We start from the raw sequence: 26,064 nt of genomic DNA, 5'->3' as shown, positions 1-26,064 counted from the left end.
ATGGTTTTTAAAACAATTTAAAACATTTTTAGCTTCTAAGATGTAGCCATTTCTAAGATGTAGCCATGCAAAATAGTTTAAATAAACACTGTGTGCAGATTATATTATACAACTAGGTGCTATGTGTTTAAATATTTGTAAAACATATATATGTTATGATTGTAAATGTTGCTATATACTGCAGGATATATAATATATCATAATTTGTTAGTAAAACATTGAACAGCCTTTTTTTGCACTGATATAACTATAAGACTTTCACGTTTGTCAGTTCTTATAGAAATATATCACACCAGGAGCTGGTTTGAGGTTTTTTGAGCCCAAACGTTCAATGAAATTAAAGAGTTCACAACTCAACGAGGAGAGAATGAAATTAAATGATCGACAATCTTTCTCAGCGAAACACTTCATGCCGCATTGTGCAATATTTTTGACGTGAAATTCTTTAAAATCAAAACCCTCGAGCTTGTGATTCTCAACACGAGTTGTAGACATGCCAACGCAAGCTGAAGAGAAAATAACAGGACTTGCATTTAGCCTGGATTGAAGCATTATTTTTCATGATTTTTATCGACAACTTGCAAGGGACACACTATAGTGTATTAGTGCATACTATAGGTAAGATATGGACAACTTATTACTTACTTCTCAGAGCCCTACTGAAAATCACTTTTGCAAGTTAGGCCCCATGTCAAAATATTATGATAATAATAATAATAATAATAATAAAAATAATACCAGCCCCAGAAGATGACGTACGACTTGCTAAAAATAAAAAAATGGAAGTGTCGAAATCGGATTAGTTGAATACATAGATATATATATTGCAGTCAACAGCCTCTGAAAGGTTCTGAAGTCTAAATCATCAACGGGATATAAAGAATATATTTACACATGTTTTTACCTTTACCATGTGAAGTTGTGCTCGTTGGAAGATGACTCAAAGATGAAGTTGCTACGAGGAAAATTAAAAATGTTTAGTTCTTATAAGAGATCTTATAGTTGATTTATTGTTGATGAAAGGATTAAACTATACAATCACGAGATATAAAGAATATATTTACACATGTTTTTACCTTTACCATGTGAAGTTGTGCTCGTTGGAGGATGATTCAAAGATGAAGTTGCTACGAGGAAAATTAAAAATGTTTAGTTCTTATAAGAGATCTTATAGTTGATTTATTGTTGATGAAAGGATTAAACTATACAATCACGAGATATAAAGAATATATTTACACATGTTTTTACCTTTACCATGTGAAGTTGTGCTCGTTGGAAGATGACTCAAAGAAGAAGTTTCTACGAGAAAAATTAAAGATGTTTAGTTCTTATAAGAGATCTTATAGTTGATTTATTGTTGATGAAAGAATTAAACTATACAATTACGAGATATAAAGAATGTATTTACACATGTTCTTACCTTTACCATGTGAAGTTGTGCTCGTTGGAAGATGACTCAAAGAAGAAGTTGCTACGAGGAAAATTGAAGTTGTTTAGTTCTTATAAGAGATCTTATAGTTGATTTATTGTTGATGAAAGGATTAAACTATACAATCACGAGATATAAAGAATATATTTACACATGCATGTTCTTACCTTTACCATGTGAAGTTGTGCTCGTTGGAAAATCACTCAAAGATGAAGTTGCTACGAAGGAAACTAAAGATGTTTAGTTCTTATAAGAGATCTTATAGTTGATTTATTGTTGATGAAAGAATTAAACTATACAATCACGAGATATAAAGAATATATTTACACATGTTCTTACCTTTACCATGTGAAGTTGTGCTCGTTGGAAGATCACTCAAAGACGAAGTTGCTACGAGGAAAATTAAAGATGTTTAGTTCTTATAAGAGATCTTATAGTTGATTTATTGTTGATGAAAGAATTAAACTGTACAATCACGAGATATAAAGGATATATTTACACATGTTCTTACCTTTACCATGTGAAGTTGTGCTCGTTGGAAGATCACTCAAAGACGAAGTTGCTACGAGGAAAATTAAAGATGTTTAGTTTTTATAAGAGATCTTATAGTTGATTTATTGTTGATGAAAGAATTAAACTGTACAATCACGAGATATAAAGGATATATTTACACATGTTCTTACCTTTACCATGTGAAGTTGTGCTCGTTGGAAGATCACTCAAAGACGAAGTTGCTACGAGGAAAATTAAAGATGTTTAGTTTTTATAAGAGATCTTATAGTTGATTTATTGTTGATGAAAGAATTAAACTGTACAATCACGAGATATAAAGAATATATTTACTCATGTTCTTACCTTTACCATGTGAAGTTGTGCTCGTTGGAAGATGACTCAAAGACGAAGTTTCTACGAAGAAAATTGAAGATGTTTAGTTCTTATAAGAAGTCTTATAGTTCACTTATTGTTCATGAAAGAATTAAACTATACAATCACGAGATATAAAGAATATATTTACTCATGTTCTTACCTTTACCATGTGAAGTTGTGCTCGTTGGAAGATGACTCAAAGAAGAAGTTGCTACGAGGATAATTAAAGATGTTTAGTTCTTATAAAGAGTAGTTCATGGAGGGAATATACATGCAAACATTCCTACCTGTATCGTGTTGAGATGTTTGTTTAGGAAGTTGACTCGACGATCGTGGTGCTGCAAAGAAAACTAGAGAAGTTGTTTTATGATTGTTGAGGCTTGCAACTCTTATCAAAAACGATAATTCTTGACGTGAAATTTTCATATAAATGAGTAATGCAGTTCGCGCTGAAAAAACCGAATATTCTCCAAGTGGTGTTATAACGCCGTCTTCATTGTACGCGTCAAATCCACAAGATGAAGAATATTGATGCGCATATTCTTACCTTTATCATAGTCAGACGTTTGCTTTTGAAGTTTACTGGGCGAAGATAATAACACTGCAAGAAAAATTATGGATGTTTACTGTAGTTTATGATTGTTTAGTCCTTGATAGTTAATCGGTCGCTTGCGTGTCTTATAACAAAACAGAAATTGGATGAAAAGGGCTCCTGGAAAAACAGATTAGTGTTCCTCTGAAAGCCCGATGATCTGGGTTCCCCTGACTATAACCAGGCAGAGTTCCTCGTATAGCTCGTGGAGTTACGCCACTGCCAAAGCTGTGTTAGAATTTTACATTTCTGACCTGGCGAGAGCAGTGGAGGAGAACGTTGACCAGTTTGACAAAGAACATATCTTCCTGATGCGCATTGATCCACTTTAAACGTCGGTGTATTTCCTGCCATCTTTACGCACCCACCACTGTTTGCATTTGACGGTAGAGAGATCCTTGTCTTGGCAAATGTGGTATCTGCTTGATCATCAAAGGTCCAATCTCCAGAGGAGTACTTAAGTCCTATCCAAAATTCTTGTCCTGGTTGTTGTGATTCTCCTGTAGCAACCACCATTTTGTCAATGTCAGCCTGATTAACAAAGCTGGGTAGAGTTCCGCTATTTTCTTCACATTTTGTTTTGGCTTCAGAACGACTTATGGAACCCGGCAAAACAGTATAATGCACATCTAAACCATTTAAAATAATCAATGTAAATCTTCATAGAGTTTTAAAGATGTAATTATTGAGGAATAGTACGAGACAGCACTGGTCATACTTCGCCATAGGCTTACGATCTTAAAAATTTCAGTTAGAGGAATTACTTCAGCAAAACCTTCCGACATTTGAGTTCAAATTGCCAGATATATTTCACTATAATTTAGCCTAGTCTGGGAAAGATACAGCGTCCCCCCCCCGCTTCGTAGTACAGACGGCCAAATTTTCTCAATGTTTTACGAAATCCCTTTCAGTTTCGTTTCGTTATCCAATCGTACGGTCCTTCAGTCAATCAAATTACCATGGACGTATTTGAATTTTGAAAATGTGTACATACAGATATACCAATTCGAAATATGGTTTAATTTAAGAGTAATTCAATGATGTAATTTCATTGTACTGTTAGTACAGCATATATCATGCATATAATATTAATTTGTTGCATCAAAAACATACAGAGTAACGCATAATTCAAGAAATGGAATATATAGCGCAGCTTACCTGCATTTATGTTTGTTGTCTGAAGCACCAAAACAATGGCAGATATCGCTATTAATTTTCTGTATTTTCGTTGCCACATTTTCGCCCGTATCTGAAGTTTAGAAAAACTAAGTATTTTTGAACGTTTCTTAGATCTTTAATTCCAACAAACTCTCGGCTTTCTAGGAATAAAACTTTCATTATTAAAAGATTATTTCTTAAGCCAGATTTATTTAAGTTTAAAGTATATTAAATTCCATGCAAATTTCGAAAACCCTGCCCAGCCGACAACTTCAGAAAGTATATTAATCATCTTGAGATTAAAGATATTAATAAAACAAGAAAGATTTTATTAAATTTTATTGCAAAGTCATCATCAAACACAATGATTGATTGTGTCTGACTTTGTCTTTTTAATAAAGTAAACTATTATTCACTCTCTTGTCATTCATATCGCAGTTGAATTTCCAGATGCCTTCGTCAGTCTTTGGAATTTACTCCATGCAATAGACAATAATATATATCAGGCCATTTTAAAAAAATAATTAAGGTCGAATAGAAAAGTAATCAGTAATTTACTTTGAAATATTACAGAATGGTCATGATTTGAACGTACAATTAAGATTTTGTCATTCAAGCAACTGATCTTATCCATCAAAAAACGTTAGCCAAGCCATGCTCAATATATATGTTAACAAAAATGTCTTACCTTTATTTCATAACAGTCTTTTATTTACATATTTAAAACTGTGTACATGACAGCCAAAGGTACACGAAGCCAACAGTTCGGAGATCCTGTACGCACGACGGCTGGTAAAACTTAAAAGCAACGTGCAAGCTGATGTTATTGACTCGAAGAATTCGTAATTCAAAGTGTATCTACCAGTACGAATTATGACTGGCGCATGCAAATACCAGTTGCGCTGAAAATCCTCGTTAGGACTCTGTGGTTATATAACATACGCTCTGCTCTAGAGGGAGTCAAGACTACATGTGAACGCGCAGCGAGCGAATCATATATGCTAGCTTTATGATGGCGCAGCTGCTATATTTGACTACTGCTTTGATAGATCGATAAAATTTCATTAAAGAAGGATAAAACCTTGTCAGCACGAACCACATGCTGTTATCGATAGGGATCCTGCAAAATTTCCACCCGTTTCACCTATTCTAAAACGCTATAGAGCGTATATTCTAAAATTTAGAACAGCGCTCGATAGCGTCACTGAGTTGCAACCTGAGCAACCCACAACGGGCATTTGCCCGCGAAGACAACATCAACATGGCGCCCAAGCGAACTCGAAGTGGTAGTGTGAATAAACCAAAACGTTTTAAACCCGTTAAACTGCGCGTGCTTTCAGTTTCCACAAGTGGAAGCAAACGTGCCGGTAGCATCTTTCTGAAAACATCATCAGACAATGTTTCAAGTGCTCATGGTGATGAGATATCTACCAGCAATTTGCCCTCGCTCTCGATGGATACCGATCATGATGATCATGGCGATGATCGTGATGATAATGGCGATATTCTTGGTGACCGTAGTACTTCTGACTTATCACAACATCAGTCAAGACGATTACGGCAATACAGACAATGGGAAGAAGTCAGGGAGAAGCTTGTTAAATCTCGCTACGAACGAAATGCTTTCACAGCCAACGATGTACAGTGCTGTGATTGCACAGCATTCGCCGAAACTCGTTGCCTCGACTGTGGTCACGATATTTATTATTGCAGAAACTGTGCAATTAACAGTCACAACACAAGGAATCACTTCCATGTTTTAGAAATATTTAAGGTACATGAATTTATTAATACGTTTGCAAATTGCAAGCTGAGTCAGAGTCTCCCAAAGTCTCCTTCTAGTTCCATTCAATTGCTTGCTTGCTTGCATGAATCAATATGCATTTCATTATTTTACTGTCTAACCATTGAAATTTTGATGTTGTCCACCAACATGGTAGCAGTAATGTCACTTCAATTTTTTAATGGCTGATCTGGATTTTGTGTGTTTTGTTAAATTGTGTCATTCCACACCACACACTGTTTTTGCTTTGGTGGAGTGGTTACCATTACCTAAAAATTTACAAAGCAAGTTAGTGGTGGGATGCCATGCTCAGATAAATTAACTTGTAGATAGAAAGTGTAATTACCTTGTTGGTAATTTTGTAGGTAGATAGCTTGCATAATAGCTTCTGCTAGGTATTCTGAACAGATGTGTATGATCACTGAGGTTTTAATAATAATTTGTATCTTTCAATCTGTAGGATGGCTGTTTTCTACCATTCTTTGTTGACCAGAAACCATTGAGCTTATGGCATCAAAGGAATTGTCCTACATCTTGTGCCAGAATTGTTGCATGCATTGATCAACACGGTAAGCCACCAAGTACCAAAATGGTAATATAACATGTCTATTGATATTTTAGTAAATAGTAAAATATCAACCCTAGGCCACTAAAGATATACATTAAGATGCCCAAAAGCATACTGTACAGTAGATCTACAGTTGGACCAGGTATAATAATGCCTTACATATTTGATTCACCAACAGAGAAACTCTGAGTGTCATAGATTTATGTACATAGAGTGTATGATATTGACAATGACATGGTACACTTTCAGCCAGCCTATTGACATATGGAAACTTGTGAAATAATTTGAATATGAAAGACCATGTGGGGAATGAAGGACAATACTTAAATTCAAACCATTTGGCATTTTTGCCAAGTTTGCATACATCAACAGCTAGTGAGCTGACCTACTTTATCAGTTACAGAATGATTCTCAAGTGAGCAATTCTGTATGTTAATTTTACCCAGGGCGACAGCATCAGAAGCAAATCCTTTTTTGTGAATGTGAAAGTGATGTCGTGACCCTATGGAAGATGCATTTATGGCCTAACTCTGCAAAACGCCCTATTGTAGCTTATCACATAAAGCTGATGGAGTTGGCAGAAGCACTTGTTTTGGAATGTCAAGTTTCTCTGCAAAAGTTCTGTGACATGTTGACTGTCCTCAATAAATCAACTCTTTTCCCAAAATGGGTAAATTTTGTTAATTTACTATAGAATGTTCTTACTACTTACTATGGACTGTAAGATTACAATTGTCAATTTGTGTTTGATGTTCCTGTGACAACAGTGATGACAACTTATACAGTTGTCATTACTGTGATGATATACCACAATGACTAAACTTACCACTGCAGATAGGATACATGAAAGGGAAATTCATCTCATATTTTCTGTATTCAATACTGTAGGTGAAAAATGTTTACTCTGGTCTCAACAGCGATTCCTTTGATGAATTTAGGTACTGGTAACTGCATTTTGTGTACTGTTAGATTGGGTAATACCCTAATAGAATAATATAACTACAGAATGCATGTATATATTCCTTAAACATTTTCATACTAAGTCATACTGTCACTGTATTTGTGTAGATATCACCAGTATATGATGAGAGATGGTTCACCATATTGGCAAAAAACCCCAGAAATTTCTAGAAGTATCTGCCCTCTTTGTCCTAAGGTAAGTTTCGGTTTACATTATTACTGTGTTTCACCTAATATGTGCATGTGCAACTTCATCCTCAAATGCCCATTGTATACTATCATGGGCCTATTTTTTTCTCTTGAACTGTACTTGCATGTACTATCTAAGCCATATTAATTTCCTTAATATGCATGTAGATGTTGTGATATCTTTTTTAGGATGGTAAATCAGGAAGCATTGTGGAGTGTATGGATGGCTGTTTTGGGCTTGTGCGGAAGAAATCTGCAGGCACTGATATTTACCCATCCAGACACAAAACAACCATGTTTGCTGATCAAAATGATGTTGACAATTTTGTTCAAAGTTACACAGCAAATGCCAAAGAATCAAATGTTGTGAGTACAAGGGTATACAGTCTATGCTATGATAATATTAATATATTACATATATATATATATATATATATATATATATATATATATATATATATATATATATATATATATATATATATAAATAGTTTGACAACAGGAGGAATTGTAACCACTTGTAGGTATAAAACATTTTTATTTACAGACAAACGTTTTCGCTTGTGAAAGCTCTTCAGGTCTGATGTATATACATAATATATATAATAATAATAATACGCAAGTAATAGTTATAAAGAACGATTCATTTGACAAGTTGAAGCTCATGTAAATAATAGAAGGATACTCTGTATATTTTGTAACATTTATTGCACGAACATTTTCGCTATATAAAGCTCTTCAGGTGCTATTACATCACTCTTATAAATTTCTATACTATACTGTAGGTCACTCCAAGCTTTTACACAATACATGGGGCATATAATATGCACAGATGTGTGTATTAATTATTGGACAGGTTAATTGTAAACTGTATAAACCTTATCAGGAATGCAATGAATTTAAAGCTGGAGAAGTAACTGACATGCTCAGGTCAAAAGGGAGAAACAAACTCTATGATGAAAAGGGTGTTTTTGGACGTGTTTGCAGACACGATTTCCCAAAAGGCTTCCTCAACATTAAACATGGAGAAAGGTATATGATTAAGTTGGTATTTGAGTAAGTTTGCACTGATAATGAATGGCTGTCAGAACAACACTTTACAAAAACCAATAGTGTACTGCAGTATATTCATTTATTTTCTCCAACTTGGTCTTCCCATATGTCATTTTCATATACTGATCGTGGTACAACACTTTAACCATGAATCACGCAGGACAAAATGTCTTAAAAATAAAAAACTATTGATAAAAAAACTATTTTTATTCTTTATAGGATAGCTTATTCCGTGTACGAACTACAGCGTCTATTAGACAATTATGATGGGACAAGTGTTGATGTAAAGATTACATATGATATTGCATGTACATTGGAAGCCCATTTGAAGGTACTGTACTGTTAACAGTAAAAAATTGATTTCTCCAGCCACATCACTAGTTTAACACCAGGTATATGGTAATAGCTAATGCACGCTGTACTGTGTTGTAGAAAAATGAGAGGGAAGACATTCTTGACAAAGTTGATTTAGCCATACCAATTTTCCACTGCTATGGACACAAGTCATCTTGCCAGGTAATGTATAGACATTCCATTATTATGAACCATGTAATTACTTTGAGAAAAATAAAGCTTCTATGTCTGATATCCCCTGTAAAATACTGAATGGTTTTATTATGATAATGCTATGAATTCAGACTTCTAATTAGTTTGGTATACAATATTTATTCTTTCTGACAAACTCCATACCCATGCTAGATACAGTTCAGCCCAAGGCGACTACAAGGCTATGGTTTAACTGATGGTGAAGGAATCGAAAGGTTGTGGTCATATTTAAGAGGTTTCTCTTCAATGACCAAGGAAATGAGCCCCGGGCGACGTACAGATATGTTGACCGATGCTTTGCTGCATTATTCCTCACGCCAGCTTCGTACATGTGGTACTGCAGTATCTGCTGTTTATATATTACATTATGCTTATTATGTACAGTATACGTTATGCTTAAACTATTAACCTCTCTAATAGGATTTCAACTTGCGAACAAGCTAAAGAAATGTCCAGTACTTCTTCAAAACGCATTGTTGCAATTGGAAGAACTGTTCTCTGCGTTATCCGGTGTAGTAGCTAAAAATTTGATTTGTTTGGTACAAGGTGTATATACTGTACATATGACACATCCGCAAAATAATTGTAACAATTAAGTTTCAATCGTAGTTCCATATGATGGAGAAGTAATTAAGAAGTGGATGAAAGATGAGGAAAATCTGATTTTAACGAGAGGTTTGTTGCTGATGACTTGTGTCTTACACGTACAGTACATTGTTGTTTCTAGTTTACTAACAATTCTTCTGTATGCTGTATTTCAATACCTATAGCCAAAACCAAATTCACTTTGACGTGGCAGCAGAAGTACGTTCAGAATCTAATTCATTTGAATCAGCTGAGGTGCGTTCCCTTTTCGATAAAGGAACTTGTACGTACGTACATGTTGTCATGATTGTACTTTATTATTACACAGGTTTTTCAACGTTTTCGTATGTTCTTTAATTACAGATTGAATGTTGCATCTATTGAGGAAGGCGCACATGACCAACTGGTTGAAGTGGTTAAAAAAAAAAAGAGTGAGAGAAATTAAGATTCATTCTAACCTACATAATTTCTTTTTTGATCCTTTTATTTTGCAATGACCTAACCATCTAGGGTCATGAAGACACTGAAAAGTATTGAGAAGTGTAACAAGCTGCCGAAGAGGTGGAAACCAGGTGAAGCACATTTTAATGCGGCAGCTCTTGGTTTGGAAAATCAAAGACGGGATACAATTGTGGAGCAGACGTATAATATGGCAGTGGAGAGGATGTTTCTTATTTCTCTTAAAAGAAAATATTCAGGTAAAGGCTAAAGCGGTCTACCAAGATAACCGTGTCTGGTGTGCTGTTACAGTTGCTACATGTGGTACCAGAAGCGGAAAGTACGACATGTACATGCATCGTATAGGACTTCTCTAAATTTAGTCCACTTCTGCTGAGGACTAAATTTATAGATAGTACAAGGTAGAAGTATTATACTGTAGCTTCCAAAACGAACCAATATTTGGCGAGAAATTCCAACTTGAATTTCGCTAGTGTTCCAGGAATAAATTGCAATGAAAATAAGAATTCAGCATTACTAACGATGTGAATTTCTTTCGTCTTTGCTTTATGAATTACTGTCAGTATAATAATGTATTTGAGAAGCGAAATACAAATTGCATGGTAACTTTAGCAGTTTGTCAATTAATACTCTATAACTATATTAATGCTTTTGGTTTTACTACCAGATGGTCAAGCAATAGCAACGAAATTATCGAAGCAAATAAACAGAAAAACAAATGCGATCAAGAGTACGGTCACCAAGTATAATGCCTCCTTAGCTGCTTTGCAGGAATTGGTTGATGGATTGCCCAAAGAGTTGAACTTTGACGAAGCTAAGGATCCTGAGTCTAGTCTTTACAGAACATATTGCGACGAGAGTACTGTTGAGAGTGTCCCTTTTTCTGTGAAAAGGTCTGCAATTGACCTACAAAATTTCTTAGATCGATGCAAAGAGGAGCAGCAACTCTTGTTGAAGGAAATGGAAATGCTATTTGACCATTATTTGAAAAGAAGAGATTGTCTGGAAGAGAGTTATCAACTTCACTCGCAGAACGACTGCAGACTTTCAAATGGGATTTGTACTGTGGTGAAAAGTGAAATTTGCGAGACAAACAATATTTTGCTTTCCTTAGGAACCACATTTCGTAATCATTTAGATGCACCTATTCTTGACACAATTTCTGGGATTACTGCTACAACATCTTCTCATCTGTCGACGTCCTTGTTCCAGGAGACTATTGAAGATGATGAAATCGCAGTTATAGAAGAGCAGGTTATAGAAGATCTTGTTGATTTGTTAGATGGTGAAGATGACGACGATACTGCAGCTCATTATCAAAGTGATTGTGATGGTGGTAATGTTTGATGAACATTCCACAACATGAACTAGAACAAACTGTAATAATAGTGGTATTCTATATGTAGCGATTTATGCCTAGAAAATGTACAAATGTGTTAGTTTACCTCAATCCAGCGACAATGAGTGGGTGGCACCCCATGATACCCCTGCCATTGAGCAGTTAATACGGAACTCCTTCCGGGGGACTGGAAGCCCTGGTTAAAAATATTCTGCTAAACGTTTCTGGCATGGTGTCGCAACGGTGTCGCTTATGCAATAGTGACATTATGTTCAGAAACCATTTGATTCGAGCTTTGAAATGTTCTAAAATTTAAAGAGGTCCTGCAACATTTATTGCCAGTATAGTAATCAGAATATATGTTGACAAGTGCGTTATGAGTAATCCATAAGCAACCCGCAACTTAATAATAAAAGTAAACTAAATAATCAAAGATTTGGCACGTGCGTTCGATTTTTTTATTACCAAAATTTAATGTCGAAAACGAACGCGAAAATGTGCGCAACAATAAAAAATTTCCAAATAAAACGGAATAACACGATGTCGTTCCCATAATAACTTGAGAAATTACAGTACACTACAGTAGTAAGAAATTCCAAAACTAGTGTAAATACAAAATTTCAGAGCATTTGAATAAAATTAAGATGAACTTTGAATTCAGGGTGGGTAGATTTTATGAATAAATAAGCCAAATATATTAACATAACATTTGTTTTCTTTGTTTAAAACAAAGGAATCAAAGGGCCGCCAATAACAATGTTTGGCTTATTTTTTTCAGTAACTTACCAACCCTGTTTGAATTTTGGGGTTCGTGTCGCTCGTATCAGGTATAGACCTAATCACCTAAGAGGGCGAGCGTGAAAAGCACCCCAGATGAAAAGTGCGACTATCTTAACGAAACTTTGCACAACGTTTTGTATCACGGAAACTAGTGTAAATACAAAATTTCAGAGCATTTGAATAAAATTAAGATGAACTTTGAATTTTGGGGTTCGTGTCGCTCGTATCAGGTATAGACCTAATCACCTAAGAGGGCGAGCGTGAAAAGCACCCCAGATGAAAAGTGCGACTATCTTAACGAAACTTTGCACAACGTTTTGTATCACGGAAACTAGTGTAAATACAAAATTTCAGAGCATTTGAATAAAATTAAGATGAACTTTGAATTTTGGGGTTGTCGTGAATGTTAGTAGCGTCTTAGTTGTTATTAGCAAGGGAACAAGTTAATCGTTAACAAGTTAATTCGTGAGCGAACAAAAACTGACACTTGATTGACATATTAGATAGAGGAAGAGAGAGAGCGTGCGAGCAAGTGAGATTAGAATTAAAATAAAAATATCTTAAACAAAAGCGTGAAAATACTTCTTCAAACCAATTGTGGGAAACAACAAAATTCTCCACAAAGTGGCACCTTCGACGGCGATTATTATCTATTTGTGACTTGGAATTTATCGAGAATTAATCGGGGTTTGAGGATGTATTTTGACTAAAAAATCGAGCGTGACATGGCGGTGACGAGACAACAAAGTCAACGAATTGATCTTGAAGCACAAGAGCAGTCGGGTTTATCTAATGAAACGGAGACGAAAGTAGGAATCTTCCAGTCAGTATTGCGAAAATTATCATATTTTAACCGAGCAACAACCGAGATTTTGAGAGGGAATTCGATAGAAGCGATTAAACGACAACAAACAACACTAAAAACCAAAGTAGACGAAGCTTATGATTTGATTGTATTAATACAAGGCTTGAAGGTTGATGCGGGCCAAGAAGATGAAGTTATTGACGAGTGGACAAACGAAAACAAAGGCAAGTTACGCGTATTTGAGGAGGTTATAGAAGAGTTAAATAATAAGCTTTTAGACGACGAAGGAAAACGAAAGGAAATTGAGCGTCGGGAGAAAATTCGACAAGAAGCAGAAGCACGAGCTCAAATTAGAGATGAGGAAAGAGAGATAGAATTGGCAAAGCGTGAAAGAGAAGAAGAGTTTGCGTTATCTCTTGAGGAAAAGAAGCTAGAATTAGCTGCTGCGAAGCGGGTTAAAACGAAGTTGCCTGAGCTGCAAATCTCGAAATTTCAAGGAACTCATTTAGATTGGGTTCGGTTTTGGGGTCTATTTGAGACCCAAATTGATAAAGCTCCCATGAAAGACGAAGCAAAGTTTGCATATTTAAAAGAACATCTTGTACCTAAAGTTCGAATTACAATTGATCAATTACCACTGAATAGCGAAGGGTATGCAAAAGCGAAAAGGATGTTGGAGCAAAGATATGGTGACGCAAGCGAGGTAGTCAATGCACATATTCAAGAAATTCTGTCTTTACCTACTATTACTGGCGTATCAAAACAAAAGATACACAACTTTTATGACAGTCTTTTGGGGCATGTTCAAGCTCTTGAAGCATTCGGAAAATTGGGGGATGTTGCAGGAAATGTAAGGATGACGTTGGATAAATTAGAAGGCATTCGAGCTGATTTAACGAGAACCTCATCAGATTGGAAAAGGTGGACTTTCCCGGAGTTAGTTGAGGCATTACGACAGTGGATTGAGCGAAACCCATTACAACAAAGTGATAAAAAAGATGGATTTTCATGGAAAGATGGTAAGCGAGATAAGTTATTGTTAACAAAGGAACAATCTAAACATTGCGTATATTGTGAAAGCAAAGATCACAGATCTGTGGAATGTGATAAAGTGGTGAATGTCAGTGACCGGAAGAAAATTCTCAGCGACAAGCACCGGTGTTTCAACTGCACTGGCGAAAAGCATAGAGCAAGTGATTGCAGAAGTAGGAGCCAATGTTACAACTGCAAGAGAAGGCATCACACTTCTATTTGTGATAAACTAAACGCAAATCAAAAACTGCTGTGTCAACCTAGTGGGAAGGATGTAGTTTATCCAGTTGTGGTGGTAGAGATGGGAGGACTAAAGTGTCGAGCACTTTTAGACACTGGGTCTGGGAGTTCATTTGCATCAAGCACGTTGTTAAACGCAATTGGAAAAAAGCCAATAAGACAAGAATTTAAATCAATAGAGATGATGCTTCAAACAACAACAAGGAAGATTGATGTTTATGAGGTGGAGATTGCAGCTGTTGATGGCAATTTCAAGATGTCATGTGAACTGAATCGAATCGACAAGGATGTGCTAATGAAAGTGCCAAATCCGAGGTATAAAGAACTTATTGAAACCCATGAACACCTTAAAGGAGTACATATGAATGATATTGATGAGAAAGCACTTTTACCTGTGCATCTAATCCTAGGTGCCAGTGATATGTCTAGAATCAAGACAACTGTACCTGCTAAGGTTGGGAACGATGGGATGCCAATCGCTGAGAAAACTGCTTTGGGATGGATTATCATGTCACCGGGGCGAGAGAAGAACCATTCCTACTTGATGTTTACCAAGAGCTCCCAAGAAGACTACATGCATCTTTGTAGTCTGGACGTGCTTGGATTAGAAGACCATGTTGAAGGAGATCAAGGGAGCGTGTATCGAGAATTTAAAGAACAGCTTACTCAGCAAGAGGACGGTCGATATGAGACATCGTTACCATGGAAGGCTCACCATCCGGAGCTGCCGACCAATTACCTTGTAGCCAAGAGGAGATTTCAGTCATTATTCAACCGACTTGACAAACAGCCTGAACTGCTGAAGACTTATCATGATATAGTGGAAAATCAACTCAAAGATGGAGTGGTCGAGATTGCGCCTGAGAAACCTGAAGGGAGCCGAGAGCATTACATTCCCCACAAACCGGTAGTACGAGAGCAAGCCGAGTCTACGAAAGTAAGAATTGTGTTTGATGCTTCGGCAAAAGCTGATCAAAAATCCCCATCATTGAATGATTGCTTGGACATTGGTCCCCCACTCCAAAGAAGAATCCTTGACATACTACTTCGTAATCGACTTAAACCTATTCTCTTAGCTGGTGATATAAAACAAGCGTTCCTACAAATAGTGATTAGAGAGAACGAGCGAGATGCGATGAGATTTTTATGGATAAACGATCTACAATGCAAAGAGATGGTGGTGTATCGTATGACCAGAGCGATGTTTGGGCTAGGCCCAAGCCCATTCTTACTCGGAGGGACTTTGAACGTTCATCTCGAGAAGTATGCAGAGCACTATCCACAATGTGTTGAAGAATTATCTGAAGGAACGTATGTTGATGACATAAACATCGGAGGTGATAAAGTAGAGGAGACGGTAGTACTCAAGGAGCAAGCCAAAGAAATTCTCAGCGAGGGAAGCTTTGTTTTGCACAAATGGCATTCTAATGCTGCGGAGTTAGAGAGTGACAACGTGGAAGACGGAGAATCTACCTTTGCTAAAGAAACTTTGGGAACTAAGCCATCGGAGACCAAGCTCCTGGGACTGGGATGGAACAAAAAGGAGGATACTTTGTCTGTATCACTACCAAAGCAGAAAGTAGAAATGACCAAACGGATAGTTCTTCAAACAATGGCGAGAGTATATGATCCCCTGGGTTTAGCTAGTCCATATTTACTCACAGCTAAAGTAATCTTCCGTGATATATGTGATCGTAAGCTCGGATGGGATGCTGAATTACCTAAAGATCTGAAGGATCGATGGAAGCGGTGGTTAGATAGATTACCAGGCAGTTTAACCTTCCCAAGAAGTATCCCTCGAGAGAGAGTCGTCACTACCGAGATTTACATTCATGGTTTCGCTGATGCAAGTATTCTGGGATGTTGTGCCGCTGTCTACGTTGTGACCAAACAGGGTGCTCTAGTTTCTCAAGGGCTGCTAGTGTCCAAAACGAGACTGGCAAAGCGAGATTTAACAATTCCAAGATTGGAACTAGTGAGTTGTCATATGGTCTGCAATCTTATTGACAATGTCAGAAAGGTTCTTAGTCATCTTCCAGTGATAAGCGTTTGTGCGTGGAGCGATTCGACCGTTTGTCTACAGTGGATTAACGGACAGGGTAACTATAAGCAATTCGTAGCAAATCGAGTGAAAAAGATCACCGAGAAGCAAATCGAGTGGAAGTATGTTCCAACTCTGGAAAACCCTGCAGATATCGGCAGTCGAGGTACAACACGAGATCTTCAAGCGAATGAAACCTGGATGAAAGGGCCTAGTTGGTTGAGTGAAACTGAAAAATGGCCGGAGCAAGTAAAGATCAAACCGAGCGAGAAGTCCGAGTCAGAAAGTCGAATGATGAGAGAAGTAATGAAAGTTACCATTCAGAAAGAGGCCGATTTCATCGATTGTTTACTAGAGAAATTCGGTCTGACTAAAACTGTTCGAATTTTAGCTTGGGTCACGAGATTTATTGACAACTTCGTGTGTGGCAAGAAAGTCAACGGACCATTAGTGACCGAAGAAACACAGAAGCAGATGAAGTTCTTGATTAAACGCGCACAATCCGAGAGCGAAGCACTTGAGATCTTCAAAGTGGATTCTACCAGATTAAATCTTCAAAAGAATGGCGAGGGAATATACGTGTGCCAAGGACGAATCCAAGGTGAATATCCAGTGTATCTGCCAGCAAAACATGTATTATCTGAATTGGTCGTAAAGCAAGCTCATATGAAGACCCTGCATGGGGGAGTTGCCCTGATCATGAGCAAAGTCCGTGAAGAATTCTGGATTCCTAAATTACGAACTTTGGCGAAGAAAGTTCTCAGTTGTTGTTATGGTTGCAAGCGGTTCCATATAGTGCATGAACCAACTCCACCTCAAGGTAATTTACCAAAAGAAAGAACCGAAGGGATGACGCCATTTGAAATCGTTGGTGTAGATTATGCTGGCCCTATTTACTATCGAAACAAGAACAATGAACAGAAATCGTATATCCTTATCTACACCTGTTCCTTAACAAGAGGGCTCCACTTGGAACTTTTACCTGATTTGAGTTGTGAGGAATTCCTGGCAAGTTTCAAGAGGTTTGTAGCGGTTCGCGTAGACCAAAGAAGATGATTTCAGATAATGGTAAGACCTTTCATGCTGCGGCGAAGTGGATTAAGAAAGCAACCCGAGATGAAAGGTTTCACGCATTTCTGCACGACTATCAAATTCGATGGCAGTTTAATCTGAGTAAAGCAAGTTGGTGGGGAGGTATGTTTGAGAGGATGGTCGCGTTGGTAAAGAATTCGTTGTACAAAGTTGTTGGTTCTGCAAAACTCACCTACAAGGAGTTGCAGGATGTGTTGCTAGATATCCAGATAGCACTCAATAATCGACCATTAACGTATTGCGAAGATGACGTGCAATTACCTGTTCTCACGCCTAACCTGATGATATTGGGTAAAGCCAATTATTTATTGGAACTTCCGAGTGCTGAAATTGAAGATGGTGATATGCGAAAAAGAGCAAAATATTTGAAGAAATGTAAAGAGGCGTTATGGCGGAGATGGCGAAATGAATACATGAGAGCGCTTCGAGAAAGACACGACTTACGACATAACGGGAAAAGCGGAAATTTACGAGAAGGTGATGGGTACTTATCAAAGGAGAAGGAAAGAATCGAGGAACGTGGAAGATCGGAATCGTGGAAAGATTAATACCGGGGAGAGATGGAATTGTCAGGGCGGTGAGACTTCGTGCCGGCAAAGTTATCTAGAAAGACCTATTCAGTTTCTTTATCCAATGGAGTTACACAGTGATGAAAGGGGCTCGGAACAAAAACCACTGAATCCCGAAGTTGAAGAGTTTAAGCCAAAGCGGAAAGCGGCGGTTGAGGCAACAGTGAATATTCGGCGAATGCAAGAGCTTGAAAATGAAAGTGACTAACATTTATGCATGAGTTATACAAACGACTGGAAGTGACTGGGACAATCTAATAACAGTCAGTAAAACAGTTTATATTCATATTTTTATATTTAGGATGTTTAAAAATAGGGGGAGTGTGTCGTGAATGTTAGTAGCGTCTTAGTTGTTATTAGCAAGGGAACAAGTTAATCGTTAACAAGTTAATTCGTGAGCGAACAAAAACTGACACTTGATTGACATATTAGATAGAGGAAGAGAGAGAGCGTGCGAGCAAGTGAGATTAGAATTAAAATAAAAATATCTTAAACAAAAGCGTGAAAATACTTCTTCAAACCAATTGTGGGAAACAACAAAATTCTCCACAGGGTTCGTGTCGCTCGTATCAGGTATAGACCTAATCACCTAAGAGGGCGAGCGTGAAAAGCACCCCAGATGAAAAGTGCGACTATCTTAACGAAACTTTGCACAACGTTTTGTATCACGGAAACTAGTGTAAATACAAAATTTCAGAGCATTTGAATAAAATTAAGATGAACTTTGAATTTTGGGGTTCGTGTCGCTCGTATCAGGTATAGACCTAATCACCTAAGAGGGCGAGCGTGAAAAGCACCCCAGATGAAAAGTGCGACTATCTTAACGAAACTTTGCACAACGTTTTGTATCACGGAAACTAGTGTAAATACAAAATTTCAGAGCATTTGAATAAAATTAAGATGAACTTTGAAATTTGGGGTTGGCGTCGCTCGTATCAGGTATAGACCTAATCACCTAAGAGGGCGAGCGTGAAAAGCACCCCAGATGAAAAGTGCGACTATCTTAACGAAACTTCGCACAACGTTTTGTATCACGGAAACTAGCGTGAATACAAAATTTCAGAGCATTTGAATAAAATTAAGATGAACTTTGAATTTTGGGGTTGGCGTCGCTCGTATCAGGTATAGACCTAATCACCTAAGAGGGCGAGCGTGAAAAGCACCCCAGATGAAAAGTGCGACTATCTTAACGAAACTTCGCACAACGTTTTGTATCACGGAAACTAGCGTGAATACAAAATTTCAGAGCATTTGAATAAAATTAAGATGAACTTTGAATTTTGGGGTTCGCGTCGCTCGTATCAGGTATAGACCTAATCACCTAAGAGGGCGAGCGTGAAAAGCACCCCAGATGAAAAGTGCGACTATCTTAACGATCTTTGCACAACGTTTTGTATCACGGAAACTAGTGTAAATACAAAATTTCAGAGCATTTGAATAAATTTAAGATGAACTTTGAATTTTGGGGTTCGTGTCGCTCGTATCAGGTATAGACCTAATCACCTAAGAGGGCGAGCGTGAAAAGCACCCCAGATGAAAAGTGCGATTATCTAAATATCTAAATTAAGATGAACTTTGAATTTTGAAAGTGACCATCATTATTTAAAATTGTCTCTCTCTTTTGTTATTTCTTTCACTGTATCTTTTGTTCTTCCTTGTTTTCTTCCTTTAGTTCTTCTTTTCGTTCTTCCTTTCTTTCTTTCTTTCTTCTTGTCTCTTTCCTTGCTTGCTTGCTTCCTTGCTGGGGCACACACACACACACCACTATCGCAACGGCCCTGCTTATTCGTTCCTATGTTATTCATGGGGTGTTTATATGGAAGAAGGCCAGCCCTCACTGGAGAGCTGGCCCTTGAAGAAGAGATCCCTCCTCCTTAGCCAGCCCCCCTAACAGGGCCAAGCCATCTCATATAAACACGAGCTGAAAGCCAACCGCCAGCTGAAAGGCCAATCCTCTTAAGCGGGCCAGCCTTCCCCATATATTAACAGCCCCTCAGTCTTGTCAGATTTCCCATCACTCGAGTAAGCACATTACCGAATTCCCTATATCATTTTGACACATTTACCCACAACATTCTACAAATTTTCATCTATTTCCATTTAATTCTTTAATAATCACTAGTCACAGAAACCGTATTCTATGCAGCGCTTCGACACGTAGCAAGGACTCTTCTAACCATATCTTTGAAATCAGTCGGTTAGCAACGTTTAAAATTGCAAAAATGTGACATTGCTGATACCATTTTTTCTACACATGCTTGGACCCCCACCCAGCATACAGTGCAATGGGCGTGGTCTGAATAACAAAAAACCCCATGAAAAAACCCCATGAAAGATGGACCATTAAATGTTCGTTTTGCAACTATCTATCGATGAATAGACAGCGAGTAACGTAGCCAATGACAACGCAACATTTGCAACAGTATAGATATTATGACTCACGTACCTATGTAGGTGTGTAATTACAACTTGCAATAGTTCTAGGCAGAACAATTTAGGCCTGTTTCAAAACGGCGAGTTTTCATGTGCCGAATTCAATTCATATTGAGCTCGACCAAGTTGGCTTGGTGATTCAAACGTCGAAAATAACAAAGTAGTCGAGCTTAACATATAGACTCAAGTCGATTGTTTGGGTTGGATGGGTTAGGCACATGGTAAACTCGCCGTTTGAAACAGGTCTTACGAAGGTTTAAAAAATTACTTATCAAAGCCATGTTTTCTCAAACACTCCTTTACAGAGTAGTCAAAATCAGCGGACACCGCAATGAGCCTCAATTCATCCTCTGTATCAAGGTGTTTTCTAACTCTAAGAGACCCAAGTTCGCTAAGATTGTCGTTGATCAAATTCAATGCCACAATTGATGCTTCTTGGGGCTCAACCAGTAACTTGTAGTGTAGTTCCTGTTCGGTCTTGTCAAGCCAGTAACCGCTAATTGGATCTTCTGGTTGTAGATTCTCAATCTCATCGGCGGTTCCGGGATGGTAAAACAACCAGTATGCATCACTGGTGGTTGTATACACGGGTAATATATACCCTTGATGACCCCTGCCTGCCTCAAAATTACTTTCTAGTGCGGTGATTGCATCTTCATGGAAGTAATCCCGCAATTGTGTAGTGAGAATATTGAACTCACTAGCGGTGAGGTCGAATTCGCATACTTCCAAATCCTCCTCTAAGATTTGGTGTTGGTTCGATAGGCTGGCTGTAGCGGTTTCTTCGGTGACTAATTTTACCAAAATTTGCTTGTGTACTGCAAGTTCGGCGACAGTGACTTGTGATGGCACTTTGACAGCAGGATTTTGTAAACAAAAGGCGATGTCATCAGCCTTGTTCATGATTTTCTGGATTTGTTTTTGCCCATAAGTGCTCGGGTTTCTAAACTCAATTTCATCAGGTAATCCTGAAACGACGAAACCACCTTTGGAATACGGCACTTTCTGTATGGGCTTTCCACATGCTTCACCTACGAAAAAAAGTAAAGCATATATATATAAGTATATATATGGCACGAAGAAGATTAAAAGTGAAGGGTATCAATACATACTATATACTCATTTTGCACAAACGTTTTCGCTTTTTTATTTAAGCTCCTCAGGTGCTATGAGTTATTTACAATCATTTGTAAATAACTCATAGCACCTGAGCAGCTTAAATACACTACACATACGATAAACACTACACATACGCAGACCCTCCTTACGTTTGATGTAAATTATTTTGACCAAGTAAATAACCGTTCCAATAAAATACTTGGCATTATATATTTAAGAAATAGAAAACATTTTCCGTGTTTCTATACAGTTATAGAAACACGCGTGGGAGTTTGGGAGAACTCGAAATAACGTGGAAAAACTCGCCCTACGGGCTCGTTTTCCCACTGATTATTTCTCGTTCTCCCAAATAACGTGGAAAAACTCTCGAAATAACGTGGAAAAACTCGCCCTACGGGCTCGTTTTCCCACTGATTATTTCTCGTTCTCCCAAACTCCCACAAGTGTTTCTATAACTGTATAGAAACACAGGAAAAAATGTTTTCTATTTCTTTATAATATAACTCAATAAAAAGATTTTGTACAAATATTATAATTCGATTCAATTACAAATTCTCATTACATTACTTCGCTTGACCAGTTCGGCGGGAAAATTCCCGTGTTTCTATACAGTTATAGAAACACGCTTCTCGACCAATCAGCACGCGCGTACTATAAATGTTATATTATAAATGTATATATAATTATGTAGAGGTTATCATATGAGGAGTGAGGTGATATCACTTTTATCGCATGAGGAACAATATCACAAAATGTCACGAGTGAGCGAAGCGAGGGAGGGACATTTATGACATTGTCCTGAATGCGATAAAAGTGATATCACCGAGATTAGAATGTTGTCACATTACAATGTTATCACATTGTTATTCACATTACAATGTTATCACATTGTTATTCACATTACAATGTTATCACATTGTTATTCACATTACAATGTTATCACATTGTAATACGACGAGCTACCACATCCGAAAATATGTTGTATGAAACACAGTAAACAATAATTACATGTACTGTACATCGTACGTATGAAACTTACTGTACTTCCGACGAAACAATTCACGAACATCGTGCATGGTGTATTTGACACATTGTGGAGAATCTATGTAAGAAAAAACATATTCCATATATATTTCTGTATTTCTGTATTTCTGTATTTCTGTATTTCTATATTTTCTATATTTCCATATTTCCATATTTCCATATATATATATATATATATATACCTGGAGATAAGATCAAATTATCAAACTGTACATACCAGGCAACTTGGTTGTGTTGTTACAGGTGGAAGTCATGATTTATACGATTGTGTATTATCTTATTGGCTGTACACATTTACTTCTAAAAGTTTGTGCCACTACTTACTCATGTATTCCATAAACTTCAATGCAACATTTTGGTTTTCTTCTAAGAAATGTAGGCCTTCATTTGTCCCATACTGCTGAAGCAAGGGGGATTCCCCTGGCTCCAGAAGCAACACAGATGCTGTGCACCCCAGGCTTTCTAAATATGCAAGCTAAAAGAAGTAGACATATCATGGTTTAGTTACTAGTCCTGTCAGGACAAAAAGCGGCTAAAGGAAGGTAGACACAATTCATTAAAATAGTCACTGTACTTGCATCTAATATGCATACTGCAATGGGTCTTCTTATAATTCCTTCATATTGAAACAATGCAGAGTATATTGTGTATTATTTGCTGATAACAATCAACAGTCAAATGCAATGTGACAAGGAAGGAGGAGGAAGGAAGGAAGGAAGGAAGGAAGGAAGGAAGGATGGAAGGAAGGAAGGAAGGAAGGAAGGAAGGAAGGAAGGAAGGAAGGAAGGAAGGAAAAGGAAGGAAGGAAGAAAGGAAGGAAGGAAGGAAGGAAGGAAGGAAGGAAGGAAGGAAGGAAGGAAGGAAGGAAGGAAGGAAGGAAGGAAGGAAGGAAGGAAGGAAGGAAGGAAGGAAGGAAGGAAGGAAGGAAGGAAGGAAGGAAGGAAGGAAGGAAGGAAGAAGGAAGGAAGGAAGGAAGCAAGCAAACAAGCAAGGAAAGAGACAAGAAGAAAGAAAGGAAGAACAAAAAGAAGAACTAAAGGAAGAAAACAAGGAAGAACAAAAGAAAGAACAAAAGATACAATGAAAGAAATAACAAAAAAAAGAAGAGAGAGACAATTTTATTTAATAATGGTGGTGAAACTGTATAAATGCCATTATATTACACGACTTACAGTAATAAAGAGATATAAAAATTTAGGATTTCAGAAATGAAGAAAGATCTTTACTGGTTTGAGGTCAAGAAGCCTGTCATACACTTGTCTGAATGACGCTATTGACACCTGTTTTTGCATACCTGAGAAATTAATTGCTTCTTTGCCTTTTTGATCTTGGTATGGCGCTCTTTGTTGGAAAGGTCTATGGGATTTGCAGACTGAGCATCCTTTGCTTTTTTTTTCCAGCATTCTTGTTCTTCGACAGTCAGTGAGTTCCAGGTTGTTACAGCCATTTTTAATTTGTCAGAGTTATTGCTCAGCTCTTGGCATGTATCTGCCAAGAGAAATGTACATAATACTTTAGAAAGGTAGCAATTGTACAAGTACACAACCCCTCCTGAGAAATTATTGCATATGGTATAATGATAACTGGACCCCTGAACACAAATACCTGGCAACCCCGATGGTAATGTGAAATATTTAACCCAGAAACCAAGGTTAATATTGTAACACATGATTTTAATTGTATTCTTACCTGAATTCAGTATATATGAGCAAAACAAGTTGTACCCGGTGGTCTGTGGCTTGCTTCTGCAGTGCCTTTTTGTTTGTTGGTTTGTATCATCCAGTGCCTGCCCCGACTTCTTTCTTTTTCTCTCATTCCCAATCCATTTCTAAAGTTAAAATTGGGTTGGTTTAAATGTCTCATAATTAATTAATTATCTCACTATTTTCACAGTCAAATCTGCTATACAGGTAGGTTTTAAAAATTAGATGGAACATGAAATTCTGCCAGGGGTAAATCTCCCCTTGATGACAATAAAACTGTGTTGTGTTAGCAAGAGTAAAATCTATTAAGAGGCAGTTTCCTACTGGGAGCTGTAATGGATTACTTAATAAAGTTGTCTGGCCTTATCACTAATTAATTGTGCTGTGGCTGGATTGCAAGTAGTTAGCTGTGTTCACACTTCACATGCATTGACTAGTCTATTGAGTACCAGCAAAACCTGTCAGATCAGTACCGGTAGTCTTACTTTTCAGTATCGGCAACCTGTTTCAAGCTTTCCAGGGAACAATTTGTACTTGTCAAGGGGAGAAACCCAGAAAAACTGCTGATAAAGGGTTAATTTGGTTATAAGATAGAGACAGCAGCAACCATGATAGTAAACATCATTGATGATGATACATATTACTCATGGAAATCCATTTGGCAGCAAATAGCTGGACATTGACTCGGTTAAATTTGTGAATGCTTTGGCAGACTATTAAAATCAGTAAATGCAGTGTGAGCTGTGAACATTGCAGCTTTATTAGTTACATAACTGATCACAAAATATGTAATACTAATAAGTTAACCTTGCTACAACTACACTACACTACAGTACTTCCGAGTTAAATCTCATATACTGTACGTACCGTAGCAGACATTGAAAATTTGAATAAAGCGATCAGTAATTATACTGACTACTGAGTCAGAGTGCACGAGAATTAAGTAAAATGAATGATAATGCCATGGAAATGGTGGTCGAACATCGTACGCACTGGCAAAGCGCGTCGGTACAAGTCTATATAAATATAGTTTTGTAGTAATAAATGCAAATTTATTGAAATTTAGCCTTTGGCTCCACCGTCCTAGTATTTTGTTGGCGCACATAATGATAAATAATCAATGACAATATCAGACATACAATATATATAATACAAAGAAAACTTACCCTCACACGCGCAACGCTAACATTTGTTTTTACTGCAGCTTCTTCTATTAGTTCCTTCACATCTTTGCGTGTCGTTGTCATCCCTCGCTCGAAGAAACCACGCAAAATCGTTTTTTGGTCATCGTCTAATAGATCGTACTTCTCCGAACGTTCCGCCATCTTGCACACATGTGGTCGAAGCCCGTTGTGGGTTGCTCAGGTTGCAACTCAGTGACGCTATCGAGCGCTGTTCTAAATTTTAGAATATACGCTCTATAGCGTTTTAGAATAGGTGAAACGGGTGAAATTTCAATGAAAGATATATATTAATATGAATATACGCACAAGTAATTACAAGAAGCTATAGATACCCCTCTTATGAACAACTTATAAATAATTATTTACTTTGTAAAATAACTATATACTATACAATTTCGCTCTAGGAAGGTGGAGCTCATTAAACCATTTGTTTTCGACTGATTTATTCTGCTAATCAACCAATCCTGCATGGACTAATCCTAAGAATCGAGAAG

The 26,064-nt window shown here is 37.3% G+C and overlaps 4 protein-coding genes across 5 annotated transcripts; 3 read left to right on the top strand and 1 right to left on the bottom strand.

Moving 5' to 3' along the window:
• Positions 1-5,186: 5,186 nt before the first annotated feature.
• LOC114528391 lies at positions 5,187-10,175 on the top strand. The gene is made up of 14 exons (XM_028550010.1): positions 5,187-5,820; positions 6,290-6,398; positions 6,844-7,067; positions 7,286-7,335; positions 7,466-7,553; positions 7,736-7,912; positions 8,433-8,578; positions 8,819-8,930; positions 9,032-9,115; positions 9,299-9,479; positions 9,566-9,655; positions 9,755-9,820; positions 9,916-9,985; positions 10,094-10,175. Exons 1-14 carry the CDS (start codon positions 5,308-5,310, stop codon positions 10,173-10,175), a joined length of 1,992 nt encoding a protein of 663 aa, XP_028405811.1. The 5' UTR covers positions 5,187-5,307.
• Positions 10,176-10,182: 7 nt separating this feature from the next.
• Positions 10,183-11,832, top strand: LOC114528372. The gene is made up of 2 exons (XM_028549989.1): positions 10,183-10,428; positions 10,857-11,832. The coding sequence occupies exons 1-2, from the start codon at positions 10,245-10,247 to the stop codon at positions 11,534-11,536; spliced, it is 864 nt and encodes a 287-aa protein (XP_028405790.1). The 5' UTR covers positions 10,183-10,244; the 3' UTR covers positions 11,537-11,832.
• Positions 11,833-13,033: 1,201 nt separating this feature from the next.
• On the top strand, positions 13,034-17,482 carry LOC114528390. Its single transcript, XM_028550008.1, has one exon. It carries the CDS (start codon positions 13,034-13,036, stop codon positions 17,480-17,482), a length of 4,449 nt encoding a protein of 1,482 aa, XP_028405809.1.
• A 2,387-nt stretch (positions 17,483-19,869) lies between these two features.
• Positions 19,870-25,827, bottom strand: LOC114528371. Of its 2 annotated transcripts, none has more exons than XM_028549988.1 (6): positions 25,254-25,546; positions 24,373-24,511; positions 23,978-24,171; positions 23,008-23,158; positions 22,679-22,741; positions 19,870-21,551 (listed from the first exon to the last, which is right to left on the bottom strand). In XM_028549988.1, the coding sequence occupies exons 1-6, from the start codon at positions 25,263-25,265 to the stop codon at positions 20,785-20,787; spliced, it is 1,326 nt and encodes a 441-aa protein (XP_028405789.1). In that variant the 5' UTR covers positions 25,266-25,546; the 3' UTR covers positions 19,870-20,784. The 2 variants fall into 2 exon arrangements, with proteins under 2 accessions (XP_028405789.1, XP_028405788.1); XM_028549987.1 differs by lacking the exon at positions 25,254-25,546 and adding an exon at positions 25,553-25,827 and having other exon boundaries at positions 19,873-21,551.
• Positions 25,828-26,064: the final 237 nt, after the last annotated feature.

The sequence above is a fragment of the Dendronephthya gigantea genome, unplaced genomic scaffold (assembly GCF_004324835.1).
Source record: "Dendronephthya gigantea isolate DGI-Jeju-01 unplaced genomic scaffold, DenGig_1.0 000050F, whole genome shotgun sequence".
NCBI lineage: Eukaryota > Metazoa > Cnidaria > Anthozoa > Malacalcyonacea > Nephtheidae > Dendronephthya > Dendronephthya gigantea.
Note: the sequence above shows the minus strand (reverse complement) of the source record. Positions and strands in the feature narration are given on the sequence as shown.

Excerpts from the sequence above, each read along its gene's own strand:
- LOC114528391 (XM_028550010.1), top strand. The coding sequence starts at position 5,308 with ATGGCGCCCAAGCGAACTCGAAGTGGTAGTGTGAATAAACCAAAACGT. Across the intron at positions 8,579-8,818 it reads AACATTAAACATGGAGAAAG|GATAGCTTATTCCGTGTACG; the intron begins GTATATGATTAA and ends TATTCTTTATAG. Across the intron at positions 9,480-9,565 it reads ACGCCAGCTTCGTACATGTG|GATTTCAACTTGCGAACAAG; the intron begins GTACTGCAGTAT and ends CCTCTCTAATAG.
- LOC114528390 (XM_028550008.1), top strand. The coding sequence starts at position 13,034 with ATGGCGGTGACGAGACAACAAAGTCAACGAATTGATCTTGAAGCACAA.
- LOC114528371 (XM_028549987.1), bottom strand. The coding sequence starts at position 25,711 with ATGGCGGAACGTTCGGAGAAGTACGATCTATTAGACGATGACCAAAAA. Across the intron at positions 24,512-25,552 it reads TTAGCGTTGCGCGTGTGAGG|AAATGGATTGGGAATGAGAG; the intron begins GTAAGTTTTCTT and ends TTTTAACTTTAG. Across the intron at positions 23,159-23,977 it reads AGAAGCAATTAATTTCTCAG|CTTGCATATTTAGAAAGCCT; the intron begins GTATGCAAAAAC and ends TACTTCTTTTAG.
- LOC114528372 (XM_028549989.1), top strand. The coding sequence starts at position 10,245 with ATGAAGACACTGAAAAGTATTGAGAAGTGTAACAAGCTGCCGAAGAGG. Across the intron at positions 10,429-10,856 it reads TCTTAAAAGAAAATATTCAG|ATGGTCAAGCAATAGCAACG; the intron begins GTAAAGGCTAAA and ends TTTTACTACCAG.